The sequence below is a fragment of the Onychostoma macrolepis genome, chromosome 10, assembly GCF_012432095.1.
Source record: "Onychostoma macrolepis isolate SWU-2019 chromosome 10, ASM1243209v1, whole genome shotgun sequence".
NCBI classification, from domain to species: Eukaryota; Metazoa; Chordata; class Actinopteri; order Cypriniformes; family Cyprinidae; genus Onychostoma; species Onychostoma macrolepis.
The window spans coordinates 17,771,952-17,799,565 of record NC_081164.1 but is presented as its reverse complement, the minus strand read 5'-3'; the positions used below and the strand labels follow the sequence as shown (position 1 = coordinate 17,799,565).

At 36.9% G+C, this 27,614-nt stretch overlaps 1 protein-coding gene across 2 annotated transcripts; it reads left to right on the top strand.

Annotated features, from left to right (window-relative positions):
* Positions 1-568: 568 nt before the first annotated feature.
* Positions 569-26,944, top strand: c10h21orf91 (chromosome 10 C21orf91 homolog). 2 transcript variants are annotated; one of them, XM_058789933.1, is made up of 5 exons: positions 569-727; positions 2,873-3,006; positions 20,179-20,694; positions 23,926-23,988; positions 25,031-26,944. In XM_058789933.1, exons 2-5 carry the CDS (start codon positions 2,880-2,882, stop codon positions 25,195-25,197), a joined length of 873 nt encoding a protein of 290 aa, XP_058645916.1. In that variant the 5' UTR covers positions 569-727; positions 2,873-2,879; the 3' UTR covers positions 25,198-26,944. The 2 variants fall into 2 exon arrangements, with proteins under 2 accessions (XP_058645916.1, XP_058645917.1); XM_058789934.1 differs by having other exon boundaries at positions 576-659.
* Positions 26,945-27,614: the final 670 nt, after the last annotated feature.

Genomic DNA, 27,614 nt, shown 5'->3' with positions numbered 1-27,614 from the left:
TTTGTTCACCAGCGAAAATACTTTAACAAGAAGCTAAAAATTAAACTTGAACATAGAACAAGAACAAGAAACTGAACATAGCTGATCTAAAACAACGTAAAAGTGGAGCGTAGCCACTGAGATTCCCCTTTGCATCTCTCGCACTGTCTGTTCTAATATTTAATAATAATGAGTGGCAGCACTCTTTGAATGCTGCACTTAGTATAATCGTTATATAATTTAAATTATGTGTGCTTTTTCCTTCCTTTATCCAGTAACTCACTGTAAAGTAAACCTAATTCTACGTTGAGTAAAATGGAGTAGGTAATTAACAAATATCTAAAGTCATCAATATATACAAAAAATATATAACTCCCCTCATAAAAGTAATGAATCTTGATGAAATGTTACCCTCACCCACCCTCTCTAAACTGAATGACGGTATTGACTAGCCTATCCACTCTGCTTGGTGTACAGAGTACCAGAGTGCCCAGCGCAAACAAAATCACAGAACCAATCAGAGGCCCGAATCCATAGCACGTGATCGAACATAGCAGGATTACTAGAGTGGCATGAGTGGCTTCTGTTAGCGTATTCTTTGTCGTTGCTGTACTTGTAGCTGCTTGCAGTCCCCTTCAATAACAACACCCGCCGCTCTACCAGCGTGGCTTACCTCTAAGGTCAGCCAATTTGCCTGTGTTTCTCTCTGGATTGTGTTGAAATTTCTTCTGACAACGTAACGAATAAGGTAATAAACGTCGATAACGTCTGTAGGTGTCGTCTGTTTTTCGAGAAGGCGACGTTTTCAGGGGATTTTTTTTTATTATGAGAAATAGGTACACAGCTAGATAACGGGTCTAACGTTAAGCTGTTCTTTCGGCTGGCGGTGTCGTTATATTTCAACACGAAATGTCTTGAAAACTGGCATTTTAAGTATTTTGCCATCTAATATTGTGTTAATAATGCTTTCGGTCAACAGGTATATCAAAATGTGTGTGCGTTTAAGTAGTGAAAATCCTTATGCTTTGTTGTTGTTAGGTTAACTTCTGTCCACTGTAATCTGATTATGATGCTCTTTCTTACCAAATAAAGTTAACTTTTATACTTTAAACTGGTATGAAAGCCACCGAAAATATGTTGGTAGCTTTTGTTGATTGTTTAAATGTTAAATCAAGCTTTGGTTTGGTCCAGCTAATATGTTGGTTTTTAGTTTGTGATGTGTAACGTTCACTTGCAGCAATTAACATGAATACAAACACATTCACAAAATGTTTTTTAATTTTAGGACAACTGAACCAATTACCTTAAGTAAATAATCACACTGGCTTTGTCTCATAGCGTAGTATGCTGACTAACTAGACACGTTTGTGGTCATCATTTGCAGGTCACACCACTTTGAGCTGACTAGGCAGCACACTAAGTTTTGAGACACAACATCACTGTCTTGTTCTTAGGTTGTTATGCAGTTTAAAGACTTCATAATCAGATGGAGTTCAACATGAGCCCACGCTTGACATAGTTTCGAACTCTTCGGTTTCATCTGTTTGTGGTATAGGTCTAAACAAAGAGATAGAAAGAAGTATTTGATCTCAAGGAAACAGTATTTAAAAGGAGATCATCAGTCTGTTTTAGCTTGTTTGGACCTGTTGAAAAGCAGGCGTTTTGTTTAAATTTGTTCCCAAAGTATGGGAAAATACCATGTAATTTTAAAGGCTTGGGAAAAGTCATGGGAGGTGATTAAATCTTAAAAGTTGTGGAAGTGTCTGAAGTGAACTTAATTATGTTCTGCTCTAAAACACTTAATTGAATAAATATTACTGAAATGTATAACTGTGGTATTGAAGCCCATTTCTGCTACTGAATTAAAAAAGAAAAAGCGTGTGTGTGTGTGTGTGTGTGTGTTTGTGTGTGTGTATATATTAATCAATAAATAATAAATTAAACGGCTAGTTGTGGCTTTATCTCACAATTCTGACATTTCTTGCAATTCTGAGAAAAAAACTATTTAACAATTTAAAAATGATAAAACTTGCAATTCTGAGGAAGATGCTCAAATTGTGAGAGGTCAACTTGGAATTGCGAGAAAAATAGAATTCTGTGTTTACATCTTGCAGTTCAGATTTTTTTTCTATGAATTCTGAGTTTACATCTTGTAATTTTTTTTTTTTTTTTCTTCGCCACATACCAAAAATGGTTGTCTCAAAATTTTGACTTTGATTCTAATTTTTGAAGTTTGACTTTGATTTAAAATTTTATATATATTTTTAATATTATTATTTTTTTTTTCTGGATCTGTTTACAGTATGAAATAGTTTTATGCAGTAGCAGATAGTGGTTTGGCTGTGATGGACAGACTTTTGACTGTCTCCAGATTGTAACTGAATTTGGCCACTCAACAGGCTGTGACATTGTGGAGGCGGCTTTATGTAAGACTTGAGCAAAGGTAATTTAGTTGTGTAAACACTGGACACTAGAGTCCTTTGGCTTCAAAAGAATCCAAGCGGGTCCCATGAAAGAGACTGCTGTAAAGCTGGGCATAATAAAGTGCAGACGCACAGCGACTTCTAACACCCGTTGTGTTCTGAATGTTTTCTCATCTGTCTTGTTAATCTGATTGTGTCTGGGCATGTTTTTCTCCTTATCTTGATATTGCATTGTTTATGTGGGGCAAAAACCTTCTCTGCATTCTTGATTATGGGGTAATCTTTTACTGGGAACTTAATTTTGAATCACACATTTATATAGAAGTAAAAATATCATGGTTGAAACATGATTAAGTGATCTGGTTGGTAGCTATTGATTGTCCGTTGCATATGTATCAATATCAATATCAATGGAAGCTTCAGTGAGATTAAAATGTATTGAATAGCTGTTTGTTCTGTTTGCTTTGCAGAAACACCATGGAGGAAGAGGAGCACTTTGTGAACATAGACCTGAACGATGACAACATCTGCAGCATCTGTAAATTAGAGACGGACACAGGAACGCTTTCCTTCTGCCATGTGTGCTTTGAACTGAGCATAGAGGGTAAGAATCTTTTTTTTTTTTAATCAGGTAGAAGCATTTTAATGTCCTCAGCTTGCCAGTTCTGGGTCAGATTATACTAATTATAAATGAGTCAAACCTCTTTCTCCATCCTCCCATCCATATCCCCCTCATTCATGTATTAGCAAGCACTCTGTTCCTCCGCTCAAAAAATGAACTGGAGCGTTTGAAGTGCCACTTTGGCATCTAATTAACGTTCAGCTTATTAAGGGTAGACTAGAGTTTCCTGAGGGGCCTCATTGGAGCGGCTCTTTTGTTCTGTGCAGCTGTCATTTTTTTGCATTGAACCTTCCCCAAAAGAGCACTTAGTATTTCAAATGGTTTTATATCGTCATGGCAGAAAGTAGGCATCTTGGGTGTAAAGAATTTTTGCTGGAATCGCATGCCTTTGTCTGGAATTTTCTGTGGCATTACTTTTGGTTACGTGACTTTCAGGTTTCAGAGTTTGGAAGGAATGTCTAAATAGGAAGTTTTCAATTGTAGTTGAAAATTCTAATGCTTGGGAACACAATTAGAATGTAAAATGTAATTTTGTTTAGAGATATATATTAGGTATTATATAGGTACTATATTGTTTTTGTTTTTTTTAAATATAGATCAGTATTGGATGTTTAATTGTGCAACTTAATAGTTTTGCATATATAATATAATATATATTATATATTGGCCATATGTTGGTTTTATATGCCATAATCATGCTTTATGCATTGCTGTGCATTTCTACGTTTGCTTCTATGTGTCTTTTTTTTATGCAGTGTCAGTTCAGTTTCAATATTGTGAATGAAATGATAAACAGGAAATTTTTAATTGTGGATAAGGATTCCCAGGTGGAATGCCTAAGGGGATATGGTAATGGAAAAAATATAACATGGGAGGAAATGTTATATTTCAGTGCTTTTGAATTCATTCGCAAAACCTTTGCATTCCCCTTAAAACATTGCATTCATTTGCAAAACTTTTACGTTCTCTTACAAAAGTATTGAATTCCCCTGAGAAACTTTGCATTCACTCACAAAAGCATTGAAATATATTCTTTCCACCCACCAATTATTATTTCCATCTCCGGTTTTGTAAGGAAATTCAAAGTTTCACAGGTAAACGCAAAAGCCTTGTAATACAATTTTTCCTCTTCTCATATTTTTTGTTTCCCATTACCATGACCCTTTAGGGGCCCCTTAGAATAATTTAGAATAATAACATTATTAAATGTAATTAAATAAAGCAAGAAAGTATTGATTATCCATTTTTTCATACTGTATACTATTATGTCATGATTCCTAAATTCCCTTTTTGAATTCATACAAATGCATTTAGAGTTTATTTAGAAAATATGACACTTATAAGTTATCAAATGTAACATGAAAATAATTATCGTCTCATAGGTATCAGCCAGAATTTTAATATCAGTGGATCTGTATTTGTGGCTTTTTTTTTCTAGCATTGATTATGTCCTGCCAGTAAAGGCCTGTGCGTTCATTCTGTGGCTGTGTTGGGTCAATGGCCAATCTAGGTCAGGTTATCAAAGCGTGACTAGTGGATTCTATTACATACTGGGTAACTATGCATTAAGACCTCTTTATTTGTAATGTAAAAAAAACAACAACTAGCTTTTCTAATCTTTTTGTATTCTATCTATTTGTTTTCTTTTTTCTTTTTATTTATTATACAATTAACAAAAGCAAAAAAGGCCTCTAACACTAGCTTTCTCTATTCTTTTTCTATTCTATCTGTTTTCTTTTTATTTATTATATCATTTTAAAAAAAAAACAACCTTGCTACGTGTACTGCGTTAAGCTAACTGAGATTTGTTATAGAACTTGCATATCATTGCTCTTTTGTTGATTTTGATTGCTTCCATTGTCCTCATTGGAAGTTGCTTTGGATAAAAGCGTCCACTAAATGTAAATGTAATGTTAGGTGTTTGTCTGCTGGAAGCCTTGTTGAATTGTGTAACGCAGTATGGCGTCCAAGCATTGTCTCCTGAGAATGTCACATGCCAGTTTAAAAACAAACATTCTTTTTTTTCTGTACCTCCCTTCCTCTTTTGATTCTGTTTATTTTTGCTTTCTTCTACCTTGACCTTCAAAAGCAAAGTTGAATTTTCAACCGCATGATCTGGATGGTTTCAAAAATTAGGGATCATTCAGCCAGACTGTCTTTTTTTGCAAATGCATTTTTATCTGCTTATCTGTGACACGCATAATCTCAGTTTATGAAGCGTCTAGATTTGAGCTGGAGAAGAAAGCATCTGTGACTCCGGCGAAGAGCTGGGTCCGCTCACAAATTAGACACACTGAATATTCATGCCTGCGATAGAAGGTTGCCGCTCTTAAATATTTAACAGAAGAGTGCATGAGAGATCTGGCCAGGCAGCCCACGGTCGCTCAGCCACCAGGCAGCTGTATGTCACGAGTGATTCACCACAGCACTCGGCCTGAACGCCGAAGTGTTGCACAACAGCACTTGTGGCCCCATAAGGGGGCATTGACAAGCCTGTGGTCGCTCAGCACTCGCTCACAGGTCTTCCTCTGCTGACTGGCTGTTGGCCACCGAGTTACACTCTCTTCCCACTAACAATACACTCCAATGTTCTCGTCGTGGGTAAACAAGAAAAAGCTGACTGTGCATGTTTAGACCTGAATGCTCAGTTGCCCTCACCTGCTCGCACACCTGCGTACCCTCAAAAAACATTGTAACTGAAAGTAACCAAACTCGTTAGTTTGTCACTCGCATATTTTTATTTCATTAGTCAAACTGGTTCCATTTGCCCACATCTAGCTTTCTTTGGACAGCTCAACTGATGATATTTGAGGTCTTTTGGTCCAAATGTTTTGTGTTGGTTGCAGAAGAGGTACTTGCAGTGACTATTTTTATCATATGTCACCCATGCTGGGCGGTTCTGCTTTTCTGTTTCCTCAAAGCAGTTTCTCCAAGCAGAGAAAGAGAGAGAGAGAGGACGACAGAGGCTGTAATGTCTGTGCATGCATGTTGAGAACACACAGGAAGTCACTTGCAGAGTTAAACATGTCCTCCAGCACTCAAAGAAGCAGAGAGAAATATTAAGAGAGTCATACATTCAAAAGGAAAGAATGGGGCAGACAAAATGTATACCCTGAGTTTTACTTCTTGGATGGTTATACAAGGATCTTGTGTTGGTTGAAAATTGATGCCTGTATTGCTGCAATTTTTTTTCTTATGTAAGAAATAACTGCAGCAGCCAGTTACTTATTTTAACAACACTTTGATTCATGCGGTCTAAAAGCTGATGGAATAGCTTGGGAAATGTTTCATGGGGGATTGACTTCTGAATGTCAGTTGCTTGCTTTGAATTATAGTGACAGTTTATGTGGTTTATTGCATGATATAGAGCGTTCCATGTGTTTGCTTTAGTTTTAGAGTTATATTACGTTTTATTACACAATTAGCAAACGTTCTGGTGGGAATGGTAGACAATACTTTATTACATTTTTATGATTTTTATATATACATGGACTGCTTTTCAAAAACTTGGGGTCTCTTGAGAGGTTTTTAAAAGAAATCTCTTATCCTCACCAAGGCTGCATTTATTTGATTAAAAAAAGTAGCATTGTGAATAGGGCTAGACAATTAATTCAAAAGAAATCGAAATCGACATTCAGAACCTCTAACCGACGTAATTTTCCCTTGTCGATGATTATTATTATTATTTTAATCCTATTAATACTTTCCCCTTAAAGGGGTCATATGATGCGATTTCATGTTTTCCTTTGTCTTTGGAGTTCTTTTTAGCAACGTCATATGACCCCTTTAAAAACATTTGTGTGTTTTTCTCGTGTATTTTGTGGCATCTCACACGTGAGTGGTGTGTTAAAATACTTAAAAGGAGACATATTATGCCCCTTTTTACAATATGTAATATAAGTCTCAGGTGTCCCCAGAATTTATCTGTCAAGTTTCAGCTCAAAATACCCCACAGATCGTTTATTGTATAATTTTGAAAATGCCTATTTTGAGTGGAAGCAGAAACGCATTGTTTTCATGTGTGTCTTTTTAAATGTAAATGAGCTGCTGCTCCCCGCCCCCTTTTCCAGTATAGAGCTGCACCATTACAGCTCGTACCTGCTAAACACATATGTTTTGGTTCTGATTATCATGTTTATCGTGCTGAAATCGTGTTTCAAAACCATATTAGTTTAAAGTTTTCTGAGTGCACACATCCGAAGCACACGTATAGAAAGCGTTTGTCACACTGCGAGTACTTAACTAAGTTCTCATTCACACACAAGTTTGTTAAAAACACACAAGTTACAAAAATAGTCAGTTATGTCTGTGAAGGTAAACGGCTGGGAAATAAATTGCATGTTTATTTTAGATCTATGTGGCAGCACAAAAATAAAACCCCGCCCTCTACTCAATATTCTGTTTCAATTGGAAATACATCACCATACTAAAAGTCGGCAGCAACTTTCGGTTAATATAGAGTGACAGGACAAGATCACTGGGATAGTGCCCTGCTCTTTCTCTTAATCAGCAGTGCTCCATTTACATTCGTTATTTAAAACATTTGTTTACAGGAAATGCAAGTTATTATTTTCTACTATTCACATGACAATATATAAAATGTATTTCGTTTGCAAGAGATGCTGGTTATTTTCTACTTTTGACATGGCAATATTCATTTATTTTGTTTGCAAAAAATAAAAGATAAGAAATGCACTCTTTCATTAGAAACAAAATATCCCACTTTTAATATTTGAGTATGTTTACAGTACAAACCTTTAATGAACTATGAGGGCAAAAAACTAAATAAATGAATCGTTCAAAAACAATTTAAATGAACTGTGCTGCATTACTCCAGTTTTCAGTGTCACATGATCCTTTAGAAATCATTCAGATATGCTGATTAGGTGCTTAAACGTTTCTTATCATTTCAGGATTGTTTGATGAATAAGAAGTTCAAAAGAACAGATAGAACATTTATTTGAAGTATCGTTTTATTTTTTAATATTTTAAATGGTCTATTGTCACTTTTGATCAGTTGAATTTGTCCTTGCTGAATAAACATATTAATTTCCTCCAAAACAAACAGCAAAAATTCTTACAGCCTCCAAATTTTGGCTTCTGTTTAACAAAGGAAGCTTTGGCTCTGGCAGACCTGGCAATACAAATATTACAGAATATAATTTCTAGTGGCTAGGGTGTTGCATTCTGGCTAAGTCAAACAAACCCAAGATCCCAAATCTCTGATATTCTTGTCACTTGATATATCTCTGGTCCCACCGTTAATTAGAGTCTATGGGATTTGTTTTCCTCACCAGGTCTGGTGTCAGATTGTGTAGCCAAGTAATAACTCATCTCTCCTCAACAAGCTGTACGACTTAGGAAGGTATAATGTTCGTTTTTGTGTTGTCAAGGCCATTCCTCTTAATGGTTTTATTTTTATCGCACTGTTGTATTAGTCTCTGCCCACTCTTCTTTTCCATTGGCCCTGAAAGACCTTGATGGCTGGCTGGTTTCTTGCTCCGCCGAGCACACTTACGCAGGCCTAACAGTTTCCCCGCAGCAGACACAGGCCGTCTCTCATCCTATTACGTAAGAGCAGTGGAATGTGAGCTTGCGTACATCAGACGAGTGAATGGCTGGATAACCGAATATTCCAGACACTTGGAGTGCAGCACGAATACAATGCTGAACCACTATGTACTGGTGTGCTTGAGTTACTGTTTTTTTCGGTGCTCACATTTGTTTATTTTGACTGATGGATGTAACATAGTACACTAGTGTGACCTTTTGACCCTGAAGTTGCAAAGCTCTCTGATGATCAGTGAATGCAGTCTGCATGGTGATGAGAGCAGATTTGCTGACTGCGCTTTCCTTGCCCAGCGAGCTTTCCATTTCAGTAATGCTTCTCCATGCTCCAGAGTAATCGGAGGCTTTCAGCAATATTTCGGTCCTTTGAAATGGAAGCATTAGGGAAAACGCATCCCCATAGGTAATGTAGGGTTTCAGTATTATGTTGCATTACCTTCATAAATTGCCTCACAGCAGGTTTATTCCAGGGTATGCACACATGGGAGACGTTTTGCACTGCTCTTGTTTGCATGCTGGCTGGTCTACTTTCTTAAAATAATTTATCAATGTAAAGTTCACCGTTGAACTCAACGGTGAAAGTTCTTTCTCTTTAATGCAAGTGAATGCTGTGCATTGTAATGCCTTTGGCTGTCTTGTGTTTGGACAGGCCTTTATGTAGAGCCCTATAAATTAGTTTTTCCCAAATTTTTTTTAATTTCCTGGATTCCATTTTAATGGATAAATTTACATTTTTCATTTTTTTTTTTTGGAAATTACAAGTGTAGACTAGGGCTGCAACAACGAATCGATTAAATCGATAAAAATCGATTACTAAAAGCGTTGGCAACGAATTTCATAATCGATTCGTTGTGTCGCGCGACGCGGAGACGTTTGATTATTAAAAAAAAAAAAACTTTAGTTGAGCGCGGAGCGGAGTGAACACACTCGGTCTCTCTCGCGCACGGATGCTAGCAGAGTTTGGCGCCTCATAAATAAAAACAAAAAGTAAAAAAAAAAAAAAAAAAAAAAACCGAGCGGAGGTAGAGGAAAGGAAATCAGAGAGTTTTAAAAATAGTAAACCAATTATAAGCATTAAAATAACTTGTCAGTAAAACTTCAGAACGCCATTGGATCATCGAGCTCTCAGCGAGACCTCGTAATCTTCACCCCGCCTCCATTCAGATTGACGCCGCCGCACAGCCTGGAGAAGATGAGATCTCTGCTTTTTCGCAATGCAAGGGTGAATAAATAATTGGTGTTTGAATAGTACAGCGTTTTCTTTACTCAAACACTATGTCAGTAAAGGATAATGTTTTTGTGTGTTTGAAGAGTGGAGAAGAATTAGTTATTTGCTGTCTATATCGTTTTAAATATCCTGTGCATTATGTGCATAAGCGCTTAATTTGAGATTTTGGCCAAGTGTATTAAACAACAAGAAAAACTAAGCGCCCATATAGCTACAATCAAAGTTATATAACCTGTAAAAGTTGATGAAAGCATAATGCACTTATGCACTGCATAACAGTTACAGCCGTTCTAACGACAGACAAAACACTCCATCTCCGTCATTCTCTGGTCAAAAACATTATTAACTCCATTTGAGCTTGATTTTCATATAATGTTAAGTGCAGGTGTCTGATACAATACCAACGCTAACGACGCAGTGTTGTTAAATTATTTAATTTTTGCACTCCCATATGTAAAGCATACATGTGTATGTTTTTGTGTTAGTCCATTTTATTTTATTTTATTATTATTATAACAGCTCAGGGATGTTCAAGGAGCAACATGTTTGTGCACTTTCTAAAGATTTTAGTTCTGTTTTTGAATAAAGGGTTGGAAATGAATGCTTTTTTAAAAAAAAAAATCCGATTCATCGATTAATCGAAAAAATAATCGACAGATTAATCGATTATTAAAATAATCGTTAGTTGCAGCCCTAGTGTAGACCCCTATGAAATGCATTTTATTTTTCCAAAATTATTATTATTTTTTTTTAGGATCCAGTTTTAATGATTTATTTAAATTTTTGTTATCAAAAAAGCAAGTCAAATTATTTGAATTCATAAAACAAACAATATTAATTTTTTACAATAATAGGTCCCTATAAAATGCCTTCATTTCAGAAATTCTGTTATCTTTTTTAAATTATTTTATGATTTATTATAAATGTATTTAAAATGGTGGTAATCAAAATAATATTTTAAAGTGTAATCAAATAAAAACATAACAGTACCTTTTTTGTTTTGGCAAACAAAGTGCTTTTAGTGTTACAATTTTAAACATGGAAAACAATTGTGTAATTTTTAATAAAAAGTTTTAATACTTTTATTGTTGTTATTACTACTACTCTGTGGCACTCGTTCACCCAGAGAACATGCAGATTTCATGTTTAAATAGCCATCTCTTTGATTTATCCAAAATGTGCCAAACTGTAAATTCCAAATTTATGACTGAATTCAGTGACTCTGTCTGCGTTTTTTTGCATTGTGGAAATCATGAGGCCCTACTTTTATGGTTCTGCTTGAGCATGCAAGAGGATTTTAATCCAAATCCAAGGTATAGGTTTTACTCCAGTCTGATCAGTAGTGGTTGATTTGCTTCTTTTGTTCTTATTTGTTACACTGTTTAAGTTTATATTTTTATAATGTTTTTATTCTATTATTTTGATCTTTTCATTGTTATTATATTTCTCCACATATATTTCAAGCTTTGGCAATATTGTATTTTTTACAGTCATGCCAATAAAGCAATTTTGAATTGAATTGAATTGATTGCTTCTGTAGGAGTGGGTTGATACATGGACAGCTATATTTATTTTGTTGTGGGTGCACGTGAAGCCACCATGTCAATCAGTGCAGCTGTTGACCATGCTCTGGTTTTAACCATGAGGTGCTGTTTTGGGCACAGCGGTCCTACTATTACCCCACGTCCCCATTCCCAGCATACATAAACACACACACTGAAGTGTGTCAAGGATCCAGTGTCCTTACTTCATGTAAGGACACAAAAAGCAGAAGCAACCTACATGGTTATGAATGAACCCGCATGAGACAGGAAGAACAGACTGAAGAATTCTTTTGAAGAATTGAAACGTTTCTCAATAGACGATCGTCAAACTGAGAACACATTACTTTAGAAAACGCTGAAAAAAGTGTACATTGAATTGGTCCCGATTAGTTTGAAGGCTGTTTATGACATAATTAAATTTTCTGTTTATCTAAAGTGGGAAATAACAGTGAGTGGAATGATGATTTAATGGAACAATGAAAAGGCAAATGACACAGATTGCACTTGATAAGATTACCGTTTCCATGACAGCGACCCCCACTTTCACCCTTGACAAATCAGCTAATCTCTTTGGGGCTGTTTTCGCCACAGTAGTAGTAATGTGGATTACAAGGCTTCTTTTCTTTTTTCTTGTCTCAATCTGTTCTTGTCGTTCGTACCGAGAACCACGTAATTGTTGTTGAGGCCAGAGTGTTACACAAGCTTCGTTGAGTATTTCATCACTACAGGGTTTGATTCAGAACACTTCTTCCTCTGTCTGCTTTCAGACATCAGCCAGATATGGAAATCAGTTATTTGCAAATTGACACAGAGTTCAATACTTTTTTTTTTTTTTTTTTTCCAGTAAAAGTTTATGAATTTAAAGTCGTCACAGAGTTACATTTTTATAGCTTTTATATTTTTCCTCAAATTATCTAACCTAACATTATTCTATTACATTTTTTTTATTATTTTAATGTAATATTAAAATAATTTTTTTATATTCAACTATGCATTACTGTTATATTTAATGTATGTGTGTTTATATATAGATATATAGATATAGAGATATAGATATAGATAGAGATATATATGTAGATATACAGTGAGGAAAATAAGTATTTGAACACCCTGCTATTTTGCAAGTTCTCCCACTTAGAAATCATGGAGGGGTCTGAAATTGTCATCGTAGGTGCATGTCCACTATGAGAGACATAATCTAAAAAAAAAAATCCAGAAATCACAATGTATGATTTTTTAACTATTTATTTGTATGATACAGCTGCAAATAAGTATTTGAACACCTGAGAAAATCAGTGTTAATATTTGGTACAGTAGCCTTTGTTTGCAATTACAGAGGTCAAACGTTTCCTGTTGTTTTTCACCAGGTTTGCACACACTGCAGGAGGGATTTTGGCCCACTCCTCCACACAGATCTTCTCTAGATCAGTCAGGTTTCTGGCCTGTCGCTGAGAAACACGGAGTTTGAGCTCCCTCCAAAGATTCTCTATTGGGTTTAGGTCTGGAGACTGGCTAGGCCACGCCAGAACCTTGATATGCTTCTTACAGAGCCACTCCTTGGTTATCCTGGCTGTGTGCTTGGTCATTGTCATGTTGGAAGACCCAGCCTCGACCCATCTTCAATGCTCTAACTGAGGGAAGGAGGTTGTTCCCCAAAATCTCGCAATACATGGCCCCGGTCATCCTCTCCTTAATACAGTGCAGTCGCCCTGTCCCATGTGCAGAAAAACACCCCCAAAGCATGATGCTACCACCCCCATGCTTCACAGTAGGGATGGGATCATTCTTCTTCCTCCAAACACGTTTAGTGGAATTATGACCAAAAAGTTCTATTTTGGTCTCATCTGACCACATGACTTTCTCCCATGACTCCTCTGGATCATCCAAATGGTCATTGGCAAACTTAAGTCGGGCCTGGACATGTGCTGGTTTAAGCAGGGGAACCTTCCGTGCCATGCATGATTTCAAACCATGACGTCTTAGTGTATTACCAACAGTAACCTTGGAAACGGTGGTCCCAGCTCTTTTCAGGTCATTGACCAGCTCCTCCCGTGTAGTTCTGGGCTGATTTCTCACCTTTCTTAGGATCATTGAGACCCCACGAGGTGAGATCTTGCATGGAGCCCCAGTCCGAGGGAGATTGACAGTCATGTTTAGCTTCTTCCATTTTCTAATGATTGCTCCAACAGTGGACCTTTTTTCACCAAGCTGCTTGGCAATTTCCCCGTAGCCCTTTCCAGCCTTGTGAAGGTGTACAATTTTGTCTCTAGTGTCTTTGGACAGCTCTTTGGTCTTGGCCATGTTAGTAGTTGGATTCTTACTGATTGTATGGGGTGGACAGGTGTCTTTATGCAGCTAACGACCTCATCTAATTTAGGATAATAAATGGAGTGGAGGTGGACATTTTAAAAGCTTTTCTTTGAGGGTCAGAATTCTAGCTGATAGACAGGTGTTCAAATACTTATTTGCAGCTGTATCATACAAATAAATAGTTAAAAAATCATACATTGTGATTTCTGGATTTTTTTTTTAGATTATGTCTCTCACAGTGGACATGCACCTACGATGACAATTTCAGACCCCTCCATGATTTCTAAGTGGGAGAACTTGCAAAATAGCAGGGTGTTCAAATACTTATTTTGCTCACTGTAGATATAGATAGATAGGGCTGTGTATCACCAAGAAAGATACGATACAGGACTGCATTGAATTTCACCTCAGAAGAATTTAGTAAAACAGCTGTTTATTAAACACTGCATACTATAGGGCCATTGCTAACTATTGGCAGAGCAGGCAGTTGACATCTGCATTATGAAGGGCCTCTATAACTATACCACAGTACAATATAGGTAATAGCATATGTTTCATGTTTACATTGGGCACTCCCCACCAGGTACAATATTCTGATTGCTTGCATCTTGTTTTTAAGTCCATAAATAATAATGTACTCGTAATAAAATTATATTGTAATGTACTCATATTAATATATTTAAAAAAATAATCTTAACATTGCTGGTAGGTTATCATTGCACAAATTAACGCACTCTCTACATTAAAAAAATTAATATAAGAATTAGAAGAGTTCTAAACTAATGCGCTGTCGCACACACGTTCACTCAAACAGATCACGTTGTGGCCGCGCACAAACATTCAGCAACACAAACTTTTTAGCGCTGCCCTGCAATTTTATCAATAAAATAGCTTAACCGCTCGAGCTACATTATCTTTCTCAACAAGGAGCTGGTAACATCAATGTTTCTAAAGGAATTTAAGCCACAGCTTCACTGTTAATAGAGAAACGTGGCAAAATGGTGGTAATTCATACATACACAGCCTCTCTCTCTCTCTCTCGTAAATGAACAGTTGTTGAATATCGAAGCGGAGATAGCTAAACTGCAAGCTAACCGGTGTTTTCAGAAAGCAAGTGCGTTTATCCACAGTGGAGAGAGAGCGCGTGCACATGGTTGCCAGGTTGACAAAGATAAGTAATACACTTAGCAGATATTTCCGTATTACTCAAGTGGGAAGCTCTGTTTTGGGGATTTCGTCTCTTTATATCAGGCAGCCCAGTTGTGTTCCTCTGCGGCCAGGTCAAACCTTGTTGTGGCCTATATATTATGCTCTATTCATTATTTTTTAGAAACCTCGCACTTTTCTACTCCATTATAAACGCTGCTCTTGTATTCAAATTAAGCGTGGTCACCGCTGCACACGTGCCACAATATCGATACAGAGACCGCTGTATCGATACTCGTATCGTCAAATCTCTGTGACGATACATCGTCGTATTGATATTTCGAACACGGCACTAATATATATATATATATATATATATGTGTATATGTATGTATATGTGTATATTTATATGTGTGTATAATAATTTTTCTTTCTCTCTGATACCTGTTTTAGAGTAAAAAGAATATTTAAAGCTTGATCTGGCTCAAAATCCTTTTTGTGGAAACTTGAAACAGTCCAGTGATGACTATAGATAAAATGAAATCAGAGAAGGTTGCATTTAAAATCTCTCCATGTATCAGTCACACACCTTTTCAGGGTTTTGCGTTTGCTTGGCTCATGGTATCCCACAGTGGTGATTTGATTTCTGGGTTGTATTGGCTTATGGTAATCCTAGGAGACATTTGCGTTCAGAAAAGTGTAGTTAAAATGCTCCCGAACTCCTTGTGTGCACATTCGCTGTCAGAGACCGTTTTGTGTGTGTGTGCTGTTCTAACCTTCAGTACCTCTATTTATAATCGCACTCTACAGTGCGCTTTCCTGTTATTCAGACTTTGCTGTGAAGTGCAGGAAATTGGTTTATCGTAAGACGGTGAATGAATTTGGCTTTTGCCCTCTCTCTCAGCTGTGAGCTGCTTTGGTTAAGAAAATCACAGTGAGTCAAGCCTAAGCAGATACCCAAAGTCTTGAGTTTAGTGGTACATTGTGTGCAGACATTACTGGAAACAAACGGTGTATGTGGTGAGGGCTTCTCAGTTCACAATAACCTTGAAGCAGTGTGCAGGAAAATGAAGCCGCCAGTGCTGAGAAATTGCTGCTTCATATCGGTGTGTTCTTAAAGGGAAAGTTCAGTTGAAAATGAAAATCCGTCGTCATTTACTCACCCTCATGCCGTTTCAAACTTGTATGACTTTCTTTGGAACACAATACAGTAAAAGTCACTTGACCTCATTGGGCCCAAGCCAAGGCGCAGTTAAACTTAGGGCGTGTCCGAATCCACTTTTTTCTAGTTTAATGACGGGAAAAATGGTCTTAATGAGTAATGGGTGTGTTTTGGGCATAACCTGTAATAAACCAGAGTCTCATCTCCCATTCCCTTTAAGAGCCAGTTGCGCTCGTGCCATGGCGGATTCGCTATTTACACGGCAAGTGCAAAACACTGAATGCGTCTCCAGAGAGGAAACGGAGCTGCTCATGCGCAAGCAAATAGGTAGCCTAATTCTGATGCATGCAATGCCTATCCATTGTGACATGTAGGCATTTTAATATTTATGTAGCCTACACAATAATAATAATATTTTACATTGTAATCCTTTAATTTTTAATATTTGTCATGTTTGTGTGCTGTTGCGCGTCCCTGTGTATGTAATAAGCAGAGTGTTACGTGCGTTGTGGACCCGCCTATAGGCACACATTACTAACGCGCTCTTTAAATAACAAAAAATACTGCGCCATTGACTTTAGACCAGGTTTTAGTTGGTCAATGGCACAGTCTATTTCAGTAGCCTCAATAGCAACGCGCCAACAATGCGCCTGAACGCCCATGAGCACACAAATGAGCGCAATGCATTTGCTATTTAAACAACGTGGTGCAGGACGTCTGGTGCCACATTGCGCCGGGTGTATGATAGGTCCCCTAGACTTCCATTGAATGGATACTGAGACATTTTTGAAATTGTCTTCCTGGACTGGATCAAGTCAGTGAGATGAACTCTGGAAGCAGATCAGAGTGATTTGTGAAGAGATCATTCAGAGTGGCTCTGTACTGGATGAAGTGATTAATTAAATTGGCTAATTTGGCTTTGAAACAGTTTAAATGATTCACTGAAAAGAGCCGACTCATCAGAATCATTTGTTCATAAATTGGACATTACTGCTGCACTACCGTTTAAAAGTTTGGGGTCAGTAATTATTTTTTTTTATTTTTTTTTTTGGAAGAAATTTATTCAAATTGATTAAAAAAAAAAGTGATCGTAAAGACTTAGCCTATATTTTATATAAATGCTGTTCGTTTTATATTTTTTATTCATTAAATAATCCTGAAAAAAAAAGTATCACAGGTTTCAAAAAATATTAAGCAGCACAACTGATTCCATCATTGATAATATATCAGCATATTAGAATGGTTTCTGCAGAATGTCTCTGAAGACTGGAATAAAGGCTGATGAAAATTCAGCTTTGCATCACAGAAATAAGTCACATTTTAAAATGTATTAAAATGGAAAACTCTTATTTTAAATCGCAATAATATTTCTCAATTTTACTGTTTTTTTCTTCTGTATTTTTGATCAAATAAATGCAGCCTTGATGAGCATAAAGTAAAAAAAAAAACTTTTGAATGGCAGTGTATGTATAAACAAGTAAACAAGTTACAAGCAATAGTACAAGTAAATACTAAAATAAAGATGCAAATGAAATGAATAGGGCTTTAAGTTTTTTATACAGTCCTTAATGCCGAACCCTGATTTGTGTCCCACTGAAGAAAGTTAGTTATAAAATTTGGAACAAACATGAGTAAATAATGGCAGAATGAGTGTCTGTGTGTCTCTCTCTCTCTCTTTCTCTCTCTCTCTCTCTGCGCGTCCCGCAGCAGTCTCTGATGCTGGCTGCTGTGCGGCATGATTAGAACTCAAAACATGTTTGAACAAAACTGAACTCCGACATAAATGGCACATCCTAATGCAAAACCAACACACAAAGGCACCCAGCAGCACTCGTTCTGTGCCTGTGTGTTTTATTTGTTCTTGGCCTAGTTTGAGTTGCAGGCAAAGATGTGTTTTTAATCTGCTCAACAAGGACCCAAAACAGGAAGTGATGTTTTCATGTGCTGATTCGCTCAGAGATGGAGTGATTTATAGTTGCTGCTTTTCAAAGCTTGTCAGAGTTCAGTTTTACAGTGTTGTTAGGGGTTGAAGGACTAATTAAGGATGGAAAGCTGATCTTGGACCAAATCACCTAACTATCGCAATTCTTTTTAAAATGATTTAAAAATCGATTGGTTTACCTCAGAATCAATCTTTATTTCATTATTTTATTTTTCCTAAGAGGTGGTGGGGAGAAGTTAGTGCTTTGTAATTCCAACAGAGGGTGAAATGTATAGGTGTGTTTGACTTGAAGCAGCACCACGCAGACAATCAGTGTATGACATCAAAGTACCGCGAGAGCGATTGGAAAGCAGGCGGAGCCGTGATTATATATAGATCAGTGGGAGCCGTCTGTTCTCTGTAGCTCTCGCGGGTGCTTTGATAACGTCATACAACGATCGTTCTGCGTGCGCAGTGCTGCTGCATTAGATGACGTCATATACGTTTCAAGCCGGTGTCCTGACATTTTATCCTACCCGTCATATTTTCCTACCAGGGCTTACTGCGCATGCGCACATCAATATTGCATCCTTTTTCTCATGCTGAACAACAATTTTTAATGTATCTACATTACTGTAAGGGTAGGGTTGGGGTAGGTGTAGACATATTAATAAAACACAATCTAATAGATAGATAAAAATTATTTATTGTTGGTTTCCGGTAGCTGTATCCTTTCTGGTCACAACCGCGAATATAACACATAATTATTGTATTTGCATTACTGTAAGGGTAGGTTTAGGGTTGTGGTAGGTGTAAACATTAATAAAACAATTTGACAGGAAGCATTTTTTGTTGTCGAATTGTACTACCTACTGTTTTAATGGGAGGTAGCAAAATCTGACAGGGTAGCACAAATCAACAGAACACCGGCGCGAGAAAGCAAAACCATGACTGAGGCAGAGGATCAAACCTCTTCCACAATTCTTTCTGCACCTTCATGTTTTGAATACCAACTGCCGGGAAAACATGACTAAACATGACTAAAACGGTATGCAAAGTAACATAGCACTTTTATTTTATTTCAGAAAGTTTTTTTTTTTTTTTTTTCATTTTGTTGAACATTTGACTATTATATTAATGTGCAAGTTCAGGGTTTTGGTACACTGTGTATTAGAGGTCGACCGATAGTGGATTTTACCGATACCGATAGCTAGGTTGGACCACACTGGCCGATACCGATTAATCACCCGATAGTTTTCAAAATGGATACTGAAAGAAAGCTAGTGCTTTACTATTTAAAAAAAAAAGCAGTAACAGTACTGAACCATACTTTGTAAATGAATAGAAATATTAATATTATTTACTATATTGATCATTAAAGTTATTTCATAGTTTGCTAATGTTAAAAGAAGAAACTTTAAAATTTAAAAATGTAGACTATTTGTAGCTAATAGTGAATGTTGAAATGAACACACTCTAACAAGGAACAATACTTCTACATAGGGATGTGCGATATGACGATTTTTGATCGTGGATGATAAAAATGTCTCCACGATCTGCTTTTGAAGAAATATCGTAGTATCGTGCTACAGCGCACATTCTATCAGCTGCAGCTCTTATTCCTCCGTCTCAATATTCTGTACATTATTCGGATCTGCTTTAAAGCCTTGCCGGTTAAATGTTTTATCACGCATTGGTCTGATGTGCGCTTTTTCTGAGCCCGTACACCCGAAGCACGCGTGCTAAAGCCTGTCAAAAAGCGCCTGATTACTGAACTAAGTTATATTGTGCACTAATACTGTCAAAACACACAAGGTTTATGTATAGACTCTATTGCTTATGTCTTAAATGAGTAAGTAAACAGCTGAGAGAATACGGATGCTTGCAGGTCTTAAAGGGGCAGTACTGAGCATGCTGCCGACTGTCATTAAAGGGATAGTTCACCTTAAAATACAAACTTGTATTAATTTTTTTTCTTGTGCTGAACACAAAAGAAGATATTTTGAAGAATGAATATTTTGAAGAAATTGTGCCACTCAGTCAAATCTGCATAGTTTTGTGGTTGTACTGAGCAGTTATTTATGTTTTGTGTTTCACACACGCCTGCAAACACAAATAATGATACAAACCATTTCACTTTTTTTATGGTCTTGGTAGTCGTATGCAATACCACTTGTATCTTGACTTTTGACCTTTTATTGCATTTAATAGCATTTTTACCATGTTTGGCTCATAACAGTGAATTGCAAATATCCTCTTTTGTGTTTTATACCAGGTGTATCCAGTGCCACCCTGCTGCACTCCAAATCTCTACGTGGGCATAGAGACTGCTTTGAAAAGTACCATCTCATCGCCAACCAGAAGCTCTCCCGCGCCAAGGCCTCCCACAGCGCGTACGAGGGCGTGAAGCGGGCTCTGAGCCAGCGAATCAACCGCATTATACAGTACGCCCAGAACAGAGACTCCGTAACCGCTGAGACACCCGGGCGCTGGGGGGCCAAACAGATTCTGTGTCACACTCAGCAGGGCGGCAGGAAACTCGTGCCCCAGTCTGATGCCCAGGTTCCCCGTTACGCCCCACGATGGGCGGAAGAGACGTCGATGGCGGAGTCAGAGTACGGGAAAACCATGCTGCACTGTCACTCTGCCGAGGAGCTCGGTCTCGGCCTGCTGCAGGGATCGCACCAGGGACTGTGGGCTGCAGAGAGACACCACCCACGAGAACAGCAGAACCGAGAGCAGAGAGATGCAGCCAGACAGAAGAGAAACACCGGACACAGTCGAGAAGAGTGTGAGTATTCATGATATACGTTAGCACTCAAACTAGCACTTTTTTTTTATTTATTTTTTTTAAAGAAATGTAATGCTTTTTTAAATGTAATGATTAAAAGTGATGACACAAATGTTACACAAGATTTTTATTTCAAATAAATTCTGTTCCTTTGAACTTTCAGGAAGAATCCTGAAAATCAATCACAGTTTCTTCGAAAATATCAAGCAGCACAACTGTTTTTAACATTATTGATTTTAAAAATGCTTCTTGAGCACTAAATAGTGTATTAGAATGTTTTCTGAAGGATCATGTGTAGTGACCGATTTTTTTTTTTTAAAGCCGATGCCGATATCTTGGAAAGCAGGGTGTGCCGATATAGTTTTATTTATTTTAATTAATATTTAAGAAATTTTAAATCATTTGAAGATGGATTAAACAAATAAATGTGTAAAATAAACATAATTATACTTTAGATGACAAAATATTTTTCATAAATTAATATTTAATAAAAAATTAAAAAGGAAGTAAACACTGTAACCAACAGGGCACTCAGTATTCTGGGATGTTTGTGTGCATTGGGAATATTTTTTCAAATAAAGCCAAGGTAACACTCATTTTGCATACAGCACACAGTGAAAATGACATGAATATGACAGTGGGCAAAAGCATAAAGCGCAGCATAATTTGAAATCACGAGTTTAAAGTTTGTCGATCGCGTGTCTCCAGTGAAGCTGAACTCTCCTCCTGTCCGCTTTCAATTCACACGGACCGACTGTCACGCAGAGAACACGCGATCATACAGGATACAAATGCACACTTTATAAGATCTCACAGCTGGATTCGACTAGTCTGCAAGGCTTGTGAAATGAAATGTTCATTAGTCATTCAAAGATTTGTTTAAATGATATAAATGCGCATTTGCTGAATGCTGAAGGCAGCCGAGAAAGTATTATAATGTTTGCCTTTCTATTACTAATAATATAAAAGCTATTGTTATAATACTTTTGTATACCTTTTAATTCCTTTGTTTAATAGTTCTATCTGAATATTAGATGGACTTATATCTGTATTAAGCCCCCTTCACACTAGCAGTGACTTTTGTCGCTGCATGTCGCCAGGGGCTGGCGATGAGGTCGCTAGTGGGCGTTCCCACTACTGGTTGCTTTGACAGCGAATCAGGTTTCTTGCCGCTAAGTACAAACATTGGAGGCAAAAGACTAAATATAATCTAAATCTAAATTAAATCCGTACATACAAACAAAAATGAATGAGAAACAGAGCCTACTTTCTTCCATTGCGTATGTTTATCTACGACTGAGAGGAGAACAATCACATGAGCTCTACTGTCTTCTTTCCTATTGGCTGTTGCTCCTGAAAGTCGCTCTTCATTTGCATAAAGTTGAAGGATTCTGAACTTTTTCGCGTCGCTGGACACGCCCCATCCAGTCGCCAACGGTCACTGTCGCTCGTGACGCCGGAAATTGCCAGCTCTCCATTGAAATGAATGGGATCATGTCGCTTTCTCGCTGTGTGTCGCTTGTAGTGTGAATGGGGCTTTAGACAGAACTGTTAACGACGACAGCGAACAAAAGGGAGAATGTGAGCGCTGTGCTCAGTCGGCACACTTATCGGAAACAGAAGAACTTATAGGCCGATGCCGATATTTAAAAAATGCCAGACATCGGCCTATATATCAGCCATGGCGATACATCGGTCGAACACTAATCATGTGACATTGAAGACTGGAGTAATGGCTGCTAAAAATTCAGCTTTACTATCACAGGAATAAATTACATTTTAAAATATATTCAAAGAGAAAACGGTTATTTTAAAGGGGTCCTATTATGCTCTTTTACAAAGATTTTGTTTTGGGGGTGTACTAGAACATGCTCTCATGCTTGGGGGTTCGAAAAACATTTTTCACATAATTTACATTATTACAATACTTTTCTCCCCAGTCTGGCACAAATGACTCAATTACTTCCGGGTTTGATGAAGGCCTGCCTTCCGAAAAATGAAATGTGTTGTGATTGGTTAGCTGTCCCAGTGCGTTGTGATTGGTGAACAGCTTAGTCGGTGTTTCAGTACTGCCCCGCCCCTTGCCAAAGCAGCAAGTTCTGTCTGCTCCGGTATTAAGGATGGTGTCAATATTGCCATATCAATTTGAGCCGGATTCAGACCCCTAGAATATCGAGCAAGAGGATCGTGCAGAACCTTTGCACGCACGGATGTTGCAAGACATAATGGAGTGGTAACGTTATTGTTTTGGGCATGGCGGTGAAAAAAAACTGTTTCTTCGACATGGTGAAAACTTGATGCTACAGCAGTACTACTTCGTCGTCGTCGTCTTGTCTGATGCACTCAACCAAGCTTCTAACCACCAACCATGCGAATTTCCGTAGGCGGGATTTATTTTAATGATATTCTAATGGAACTGCTTTGTGATATCACAAAAAAAAAAAAAACGGAAAACAACTTTGTAGTCTAAACGAGCCGTTCGTTGTAGTTCTTGAAAAGGGATTTTTTTTAAACGAAATATCTCTCTTTGGAGTGGACTTCGAGATTTGTAACTTTGTAGATCTTTTTTATGTCCAAACGTACACACTGACTTAATTTCAAAAAGTGAAAAAGCATAATAGGACCCCTTTAAATTGTAATAATATTTCACAATATTACTGTTTTTACTATATTTTTGATCAAATAAATGCAGCCTTGGTGACTTTTTAAAAAAAAAACATTTAATAAATCTTACTAACCCCAAACCTTGAATGGTATTATTTGCTTTGATTTTGTCGGTTTTATAAATGATGCAACATTGCATATGGTTTTTGGGCTCAGTTGAATTCTCACAGTAGCATCTTAGACAAAGTGAAGGACGGAAATCGATATCCTCACCGTTAGGGTTTTATCTGGTGCTCTTTTATCCCTGCATCTATCCCATCAATATAGTCCACAAAGCACCAATAAAAGGTTGAGGTCACAATCTAGACTTTGATTTCTCTCACCGTTCTTCAATGTCTGTCTCCTTATCTCACCCAATGAAATGGCTTCTGTTAAAACCAGATATGTCATCAGGATCACACCATGTGCCGTTCTGAGAAGAAAGCATCTTAAGGACTGTTATGAAGGCATCTGCTTTCAGCTGTGAAAGGAGATGTGTTTGTCAGTTTTCACTTTATTGAAAAGGATAGCGAGAGAATGATTTTCATAGCCACTTCATGACAGTGTTTGTGTGTCTTTCTCTTTCAGTGGTGAGGATGAGTGTGGAGGAGCTTCGCCAGCTGAACGAGCAGCTACTGCTACAGATACAAAGTGAGTCTCATCTTTAAACTTAAAGGGATGTTTCACCCAAAAATAAGAAAAATATAACCGTTTTCCATTTTAAGTGAACTACTCCTTTGAACCCAAACACATTCTGGGGCGAAGAGTCACTCGATATTGGTAATAAATTAAACTGACCTGTTTTTTTTTATTTTGTTGTTTTTTGTGATATACCAGATTTCCTCTGCCAAATTTGGAATATCACAACCAAAAATTATGTGGTAGATAAATTATTAATCTCATTAAAGCTATAGAAAAGCTTTCTGCTGGCCCAGTTTGTTCATAACCTGCCAACATTTTATCTGGGCCCCCAACACATGAATTAATTAATTTTTAACTAATTTTAATATTTAATTTCATTATTTACATGTAAATTTCAGCGTTTACATTTACTTTTCAATATTTATTTACATTTACTTTTATTACATTTATTTATACATTTTATTATTTACTTATAAACGTCCTTATTTATTTCATAATTTGTTTGTCTATTGTTTTTTTTTTTTTTTTTTTTTAACAATATTTTAAAATTTTTATTTCAGTTTACATTGTGTTTTTCATTTTGTCATTTTCTTATTATATAAATTAAATTATTTAATTTTAATATAAATGAATAAAAAATATAAAATGTTACATCTTTTTTTTAGTTAACATTTTTCACACAAAGGTAACTTTATACAAGATATTCCATATATTCATTTACACTTTTTCTGGAAAATAATGGCCTACATAGTTTATTGGTGTGTAATTTTCATCCCATTCTTACTGATGCCAACAAGTCTTGTAACTTCAATAAAACCTCCATCCATATCAGCCAGTTTAAATAGATTTTTTGCAACCAAATGTTTAAGTTTGCGAGGTATGACAGTGCATGTACATTATCAAAATGTAAGATATAGGGCAAGCAACAGATCTACTCTTTGGCCAGCTGGCCATCCTTATGTTGAGCCCTGCTTATGCATATTTCACGTTTCTTATGTAAGTTATCATTATTCTTGTGTACTAACGCACAGACTCTGTGTTTGTCCCTCAGATGTGTTTGAGGAGCTGTCTCTAGCTGTGCAGGAGAAGGACTCTCTTTCATCAGAGCTTCATGTACGGCACATAGCCATCGAGCAGCTCTTTAAAAACTGCGCCAAGCTGCCGTGGCTCCAGATCGGGCGAGCAGGGGTCAAAGCTGGCAACAACCCAGTGGAATGAGCGCTTTTTTAGGGACCGTAGAGTCCCTCAAAGACCAGAATGAAAGCGCAGCTTAAGGCAGACTCTCATGGAAGCTCAAACGGACCAGAAACGCACAACGCTGTGCTAATGAGTTTAAAGTCGCCTCGCTCTAAAAGGTGGCATCTGAATTTTCAGCAAAAGTACTGGACTTTGAAAGCAAAGGTGTCCAAAAGTGTTTCTATGCAGAATGAGGTGTAAGGTTTAAAACCTTACAAATACTCGTTTTTAATTTTTCGTGGTTCCATTCATACATGTTCCTTTTTATTCTTCATATCACTGTTTACTCTCTACACTTGATCATGTTGGGTGGTTAATAGGCTTGGATGAGTCTGACAGTGTTCCTCCTGCACATTCAGGCTTGCTGATTGGTTGTGGTGTTGCTGTGGTAACTGTTGCTTAGTTAACAGTTTTTCCCTCCCTCTGCTCATTGCAGTGGAACTTGTTAATGACAGTAGTTGTTCCATTACTCTAAGGCACATTTCTCATAAGCATATGCGCTTTATTGGAAGTTTACATTTCTTTTGCTATTGCACTCTTAAAACTGTGTTCAGACATTTCATAGGTGCTTTTCCCCCCATCACAACATTTCACGGGTTATGTTTAGGAATGGACGTGAAAGTTTCAGCTGGTATAGTTTGGTCTTTCACAAATGTTAAGCACAGGGCCTAACTGTGATTTAGGCTTAACTCGGTGCTGGGATTAATATTGGACAGAGAGAAATGCTCAACCAAAGCCTTTGTTACCTCACGGTAACTATTTCAGTATTTATTTTGTTAGGACAATTATTTGCTTATTACAAATATTTAAAACTGAATTAGCGTGTTTTTTTTTTTTTTTTTTTATTGTTTGGTTTTCTTTTCTGTAGTGTGTAGAGGTTGTTTTCTTGTGCTGTTATAGTATGGTTTCTTGTATTTCGGGTCCGTGCATAAACTGAAAGAATAGTCAGGGCAAAGAGAGCCTTTACCCAGCTGCCTTGATTTCAGATCAGACTGTGTTGCCATCTGGTGGACATTCAGAGAATCCTGTCCATCCGCTGCACTGATGTGTGTCTATTATTATGGTTCTATGAAGTCTATTATCTCTAGAATCTTTTAAAAAAATGTTTGAAGAAATCAGCTAGGAATTTTGAATTCTGTTCTCTTTATAAGAGATAAATATTCGACTGACCCCTCTGGGGTTTCTAAGAGTGATTTATTTTGTATGAGTGTATTCTGGTTATGCTCTGAGAGGTCAAGTTAGCAAACTAGTAATAATGGTTAATTTGTGGAAAAGAAGCAATATGTGTCTCTGTGTTGTTTGCTTTCTTGTAAAATATTTGAATCTTTCATTTATGGTTCATTCTGTGATTTGGAGGAGGTTGGAGTTACTGAAATAATGAAGCACACTGCCCAAATGTTTGTTTGCTGTGGAAATACTGAATGAACTAAATGAGCTGGATGAGTTTCATGTTTGTCTCGACTGTGTTGCATATGTAGGCCATGTGTTAAAATGTTAACTTGATTATGCTGGTGTCATTGATGTCTTATTCATTTTCTCTTATGTTTATTCATTGCTTGTCTTATTATTTTCCTTTTTTAATTTTTTTTTTTAAAGATTGTGTTGTGACATTCAAGTGGTTTATGCAATACTGTTTGTTAGTGGATCTTCCCGTCAGTTTAGAAGATTTCTGGATGCTTTTGTTTGGAGTGATGTGTACATTTTCTTTTTAGGGAATGAATTAATAAAAATATTTTTCCTAAAACTCTGTGTGATTCTTTTCATTTAATTTACTGGTTCGCCAGCAGCTGATAGGATTGTAAAAAACTTTTTGAACTGATTATCTAATCTTAAAACCAAAAAATAAAATAAAAATGGTGCTCTTGTCAGCATTGTAAATGACTTGCTGAAAAGGGTAACGCTTTAATTTAAAGTGACATTGTGACAGTGTAATTACACATTTATTTACTTACTATAAGGTTATGTTTAGTGTTAGGGTTTGGTTTAGGATTGGTTGTAATTATGCATAATTTACAGTTATGATTATAGTAAGTACTAGTAATGTGCAACTGTCACAAAAGTCTGCTTAATCAATTACAAATATTGCTGGTGGCAACCAAGTGGTCATTATTTGAAAGACAAAATATACATGAATACATTGCTAAATCAGTTTTAAACTAGAACCAAAGGGTTGCCTTTATTGTTTTTCTAGGCCCTTTCTGGCTCTTCTCTTGCTTCTAAGTCTCTGATGATACTTTTTCTTTTCTCTCTCTCTTTTTTTAAATATATTTTTTCCAGTAAATAATACAAAACAATAAAAAATATTGTCAAGATTATACCCACCTGTAAAAATTTTAAACTATTAAAGGATTAGTTCACCCAAAAATGAAAATATTGTCATTAATTACTCACCCTCATGT

What these genes read in the sequence shown, in the direction of transcription:
- c10h21orf91 (XM_058789933.1), top strand. Translation starts at nt 2,880, where the DNA reads ATGGAGGAAGAGGAGCACTTTGTGAACATAGACCTGAACGATGACAAC. An exon ending in CGGACACAGTCGAGAAGAGT is followed by an intron (nt 20,695 to 23,925) that starts GTGAGTATTCAT and finishes TTTCTCTTTCAG; the next exon opens with TGGTGAGGATGAGTGTGGAG. An exon ending in GCTACTGCTACAGATACAAA is followed by an intron (nt 23,989 to 25,030) that starts GTGAGTCTCATC and finishes TTTGTCCCTCAG; the next exon opens with ATGTGTTTGAGGAGCTGTCT.